We start from the raw sequence: 6,000 nt of genomic DNA, 5'->3' as shown, positions 1-6,000 counted from the left end.
GTGCTCTTGTACTTGCGAAGTTATAGCCATAGTTCGATGAGTATGCTGGACGAAGGTTTCGCCCAGCATACTCACCTCCGTCCGGAGAATCTGTATACGCTTCAAACATAATTCATACTTCAAAAAATAGTTCCCAAATAGTGCCAAACGGTGCCCAAAAAGAAAAAACAGTGCTCGAATAACTTCGGAGTTACAGGCTTCGTTCAGTGAGTATGCTGGGCGTAGGTTCTACGCCCAGCATACTCACCTCAGTGCGCGAATATCGAACGAGCTATAGGTACAATTTACGTCTCAAAAAATTGTGCTTGAAATAGTGCCCAATATCAGTCCAATTTTTGCTTGACTTTTGACCTAGAAAACCATTAAATTTGATTGTAAACTTCTACATACATTACATTGAGTACAGTCGAATACAATATTATTAACTTTCTTTCTAACAATTTTTGTCTTGTGTAAATTATTAATTGTCTATGTAAGGGAGTATTTATTTTAGAATCGCAATATTATTAATTACACATTATTTTAATAATACTTTATAATAATATGATTAAGCCTTCGTGCGTCGCATGGGACCCCGGTAGCTAGGAACAATGATGTTATATATTTTGTCTAGATCACGGCGCTTGAAGGATTAAGATATCAAATGAAGTAAATCATGCATGAAAAATAAAGTTGCTGTTATTAATGCTTACATTACAACAGCTGACAAAATTATTCAAAATAATCATTTTCCGGATCAAGGACGGTACCACAACGTTTACGGAATTGACCTGTATTCCTCATGTGATAAAGTTCAATATAGTGTGGCAGTAATGGATGCACGTACGGTCAATAGGTATGGGGCTTACGACGCGCGGCGCCCGCGACGCAAATGAATATGTTTATGTTTAAATACTAGATGGCGCTGCCCTAACATCTTACGATTATTAGACAAGACTGATCTGTATTTTGAAGGTGATAAGGGTCCATTTTGTGTCACAAAGCAATCGAAACGAACAAGCGCTTCTCAGTTTCTTTGTTTGTTTACTTCGTCGCACATCATTATAATAACGCCGGCTTTTGAGTTTGACTACATAGTGGGTTGCAAAACCAAACAATGTGTTGGTGATGTCATTATTTACCTATATAAAATTGTGTATCTAGTACGTAATCAATATAGGAGCTGCACCCAAATCAGTAAGTATATTTCAATTTATAATAGTGGCATTTAACTAAATTGATTTTACACTCATTCATTAATTGCACTGTAAAACTAGGTAGCAAGCGAGTTGTTTTTTACAAAAACACGTTCATTTCAATTAGAAAGTTTAATATTTTTGTCCAAAAACATGTGTCGACGACTGTACCCCATTTTACGTTAGTATGTAGAAGTTTACGTTAAAATTTAATGGTTTTCTAAGTCAAAAGTCAAGCAAAAATTGGACTAATATTGGGCACTATTTCAAGCACAATTTTTTGAGACGTAAATTATACCTATAGCTCGTTCGATATTCGCGCACTGAGGTGAGTATGCTGGGCGTAGAACCTACGCCCAGCATACTCACTGAACGAAGCCTGTAACTCCGAAGTTATTCGAGCACTGTTTTTTCTTTTTGGGCACCGTTTGGCACTATTTGGGAACTATTTTTTGAAGTATGAATTATGTTTGAAGCGTATACAGATTCTCCGGACGGAGGTGAGTATGCTGGGCGAAACCTTCGTCCAGCATACTCATCGAACTATGGCTATAACTTCGCAAGTACAAGAGCACTATTTTTTTCCTTTGGGCACTATTTAGCACTATTTCAGAACAGTTTTTTGACATTCATGAAATATCAGGATTCCATGGTGAGTATGCTGGACGAAGGGACACAACAATTTGACCAATCCACAACTTGCATATAAATTTAAAATATTATTGAATGTGTATTCAGTACACATTCCAATAGATCTTTTATTAGAGATGGAATCACTACATAGTATAATCACAGTCACTGTGGCTCTGTCCGTCCCTATGTATGCCTAAAACTACGCAATCGATTTTCATGGTTTTTTTTTTTTTTTATAGATACCTAGTGATTATCTAGGAAGGTTTTACTATACATAATTTATTAGGTTTTATTTAGGCCCGACAAAGCGGGCGGAGAGCTAGTTGTAAATAAAACAACAAAAAGCATTTACAATTTTATTGACAAAACACTACACACGAATAATTTTAGTACCAGGCTCCCACTTGTAACAAAAACCACTACGCACTTTTTGCACCAACGAATTGACAACCGACGGTTTTTTATTTATCGACTCGATAGATGTATAATAAACTATGTTAGTAGATGGTTCGTCACTCAACGACTTTCCTGAGGAAACGCTTTTAGAGGACTCTGTTTCTGAATGATAGAGAGATGTTTTTTTGGCTACTTTGTTGATAATGCCGGCACAGCTGTGGTATTTTGTGAATTTCTCGTTGTTTCGATGATCCACGTCTATGTGGAGGCTTAGTTGACGCCTGTAAAGGACAAATTATTAAAAAAAAAATAGTAGACATCTTAAAAAGAGAAAAGGAATTGCATGTTCATGAATAAACAGAAAACTAAAAAATATAGGTAGGGATCTAATATTACATTTAATCATCTATTAAAAGCACGAATAATGTAAGAGCGACGGGGTATAAAATTTTAATTCAAATAAACCTATGATATATAAAAAAGCTAGATACGTTACCCGCTCTCTATTTTGGCAAGAAAAAACTCAGCTAAGTGCCCGAGTTTCACATAGTCACGCACCATTCAGCGTCGTGGCTGGACGTTCTTTTTATATTTTAATCGGCAGTTGTTATTACGAAGTACATGAGTGAGACATGTATTATGTCTCGTGCGTGAGAGTGAAAGAGAGAACAACTGTATTGGTGATAATGCGTTAGTAAGTAGGTATGTATTAATTACGCTGTTTTTTAGTGCAATGATGTTGGCCTATGCCGCGTCTACTAGTATAATAGGTCATAGAAATAAACACTATAATTACTAGCAGTAATGTGTAAAATCGGTACCGCTCATTAGAAAACTCTACCACTCGCGTACTTAGGTAGGTATCGTTTCGGACAATTTTTGAGCGTGAATGCGAGGTCGTTGTTTGTTGGACGTCAATGGATAATATAAATTTTAAAATAACTTACCGGTACTTAAACTGTTCTCCACACATTTGACATCTTACAGGGTCACACACGCACTGTGACGTCACATCTGACGCGTCAGACGTCTTCCGTTGCGACACACACGACTGTTTATCAGATTTCACGTCAGAATCTGTAGAAGTGTGTAAACTAGACTCTGCATATTGCTTTTTATTAATTCCGTTGATAATTTGCTCAGGGTCAGTTATTTTGTCAAAGAAAGAAACGATTTTCTTTAGCTTGTCTTCTGGGACGTCGATTTTTAGTTCTGGGTCTGTTTGGGTGATGCTTGCTATTTTTGTTGAAGGCCTGAAACAATATTTACATGAGCAGATTGGTGTTCTAAGTCTTTATGTTATAAAACTCAAGAAGACTGTCTATTATTCAGATTTCAAACAAAAATACTGGACGGATTTTGATGTTTTTTTTATGTTATTTAGGTATCAAGTAACCCTCGGAAGCAAATGCATAAATATGCTATAATTTAGTTATATGCATTTTATTATTCGCACACAAAAAAATAGTATGCACAGCTAGTGTGTACCTATTTCTTGCTTTCTTTAAAGGAAAAATATAATAAAAAGACATCAAAAAATAAACCTACAACAACTAAGTTGACTAATAGAATAAATTCAATCTATAATACTCATATTGGTTATGCACAAATTCATGAATCAAAATAATCATCCATAAAAGAGTAAATTACCGTTCATTAGAAGCTACAGAAACAACATTAGCGTTCAGCTTCGAGATGCCCAAGTGTTCGTTTTCATGTAAAAACTTGTCCTGTTCGAGCACGAAGCCTTCATGGCAGTAGTGGCAGATGTGCCGGCGTTCAGGGAAGTGGCACAGGTTGAGGTGATCGTTGTAGTTTATTATTCCTGTATAAATTAATGATATAATAAATAGATATTATTGCTTTTCTGTTAGTTGAAATAGAAAAAATCGACGAGCAAACATTTGTGGAATGTATTTCGTTTATCATTGTTTAATAGTTGTATGTAATTTTAATTGACAAACTTGCAAGTTTTGCCGTAAAGATTTTTGTTATATTAAACTAGAGTTCCGCCCCGGCTTCGCCCGTGGTACATAATATTTCGCAATAAAAGGTAGCCTAAGTCCTTTCTCGGGTATCAAAATATCTCCATACCAAATTTCATGCAAATTGGTTCAGTAGTTTAGGCGTGATTGAGTAACAGACAGACAGACAGAGTTACTTTCGCATTTATAATATTAGTATGGATTAGATGTTTGTTAAACTTATAAACTCGTAATAATTTATCTTATTAGAAAGGAACAATTAAAATAAACAGGCTCATCTATGAAAACTGCTATCTATCTAATTTATCGAAATATTTATATTTTTTATATAGAAATATGATATAAGAAAGCTGTGGACAGAGTCAGGCGGCAACATAATAATAAGATTTTGTGAATGACCACGTAACTTTATGTAACTATAATAATTAATGATTATAATTAATGTATTCGTTCAAAAAACAGAAAAAAATGCCATAATATTATTATAAAATTATCTGTGCTTTAGCGTACCATAAAACATCATCCTACATCCAACAATAGGACACTGTCGTGGCGTAATGTCCATCAGACAATTCCTCTGCACACTCTGAACATAATTTAATATAACTGGACTCTTCGATTCCCTTAAAGCTATCTCAGAATGTGTTTTCTTTGGTCTCCGCCCTCGTCTTAACCGCAAGCCTCGACGACGTCGCTTTTCATAGCGATTAACAATATCATCGTCACTCGCTGCATACGTTCTAGGATTTTGGATCTTATAATGGTAATTTCTCTCTGGTTTTAAACCGAATATCCGTTGCAGGAAGCATTGAAAGCGTGTTGGTTTGTGCCGCTTGCTTCTATAGGGAGCTTGGAATTCTGAATGTCTAGATTCCCTTGAGCCCCTAGATTCTCTCTCGCTTTGTACGGATACGTTTTCTTTTGAATCTTGTGTAGATTCGTCTTTGCTAATAGATCTGCTTATATGAGATTCAGATATTTGACTCTGTAGTTCCCTTATAACAGTTGTAGGTATAGATGTATCTTCAGATTTAATAGTGACGTCACCGTTGGAAACTTCAGTAGTTCCCGCGCCAGCGTCCGTTTTGGTTCTACGCGATCTTTTCCTTCGTCTTTTAGGTTCAGGTATAGGTTCTACATAGGTCTCAGGTAGGAAACCTATAACGCTCGCGTCGTATATTTGGAACAGTTTCTTCAAGCACTTATATTTGGCTTTCAGCACTTCGTGTTTTTTCTTTGGCACCCATTTTATGACGTCATCGTCTGACTCCCGTTTTTCTGGGATGCTCGTTAGAGTGGGATTACGCATCACACGATGTTTTTCCACTATGAAGCACAATGTTTTCGTTGCAATATAAATAAATACGGACACATATATTTGGCAATTTGGATACGGTATCATAACTGATACGGATCGCCGGGGTTTTTTGTTGTAATATTTATTTTATAAGAGGGCATAGTGTGACATTTTTGCTTGTTAATTTCGAAAAATGAAATGCCGTTTTCTTCTTTGTTGGTCTAGATTGTTTATTTTGTGATGTCAGTAGAGCTTTTTTTATGAATAACAGAACCTCTTTTATTATTTCTTTGTTAGTTTTGCTCTAATTTTTTATCGGCTTTTGCTTATCTTTGTAGGTACTTGGTACTAAATGTACCTAATCAAATAAGTTAAATGATTGAGACTTGAAAACGGTAGAGACAGACAGAAATACTTCCCCATTAATAAGGAGGACTAGTTTTAGATATGACAAATGAAAAAGAACGGAAATTAAGAAAGGATATTATGAAGAATAAAAACAACAATTGATAGC

The 6,000-nt window shown here is 35.6% G+C and overlaps 1 protein-coding gene across 1 annotated transcript; it reads right to left on the bottom strand.

The window, feature by feature from the left end:
• Positions 1-2,153: 2,153 nt before the first annotated feature.
• LOC123704069 lies at positions 2,154-5,657 on the bottom strand. Its single transcript, XM_045652328.1, has 4 exons — positions 4,700-5,657; positions 3,855-4,029; positions 3,152-3,457; positions 2,154-2,485 (listed from the first exon to the last, which is right to left on the bottom strand). Exons 1-4 carry the CDS (start codon positions 5,589-5,591, stop codon positions 2,179-2,181), a joined length of 1,680 nt encoding a protein of 559 aa, XP_045508284.1. The 5' UTR covers positions 5,592-5,657; the 3' UTR covers positions 2,154-2,178.
• Positions 5,658-6,000: the final 343 nt, after the last annotated feature.

This window comes from Colias croceus, chromosome 28 (genome assembly GCF_905220415.1).
Source record: "Colias croceus chromosome 28, ilColCroc2.1".
Lineage (NCBI taxonomy): Eukaryota > Metazoa > Arthropoda > Insecta > Lepidoptera > Pieridae > Colias > Colias croceus.
The sequence above is the reverse complement of the archived record's forward strand: the minus strand, read 5'-3'. Positions and strand labels throughout refer to the sequence as shown.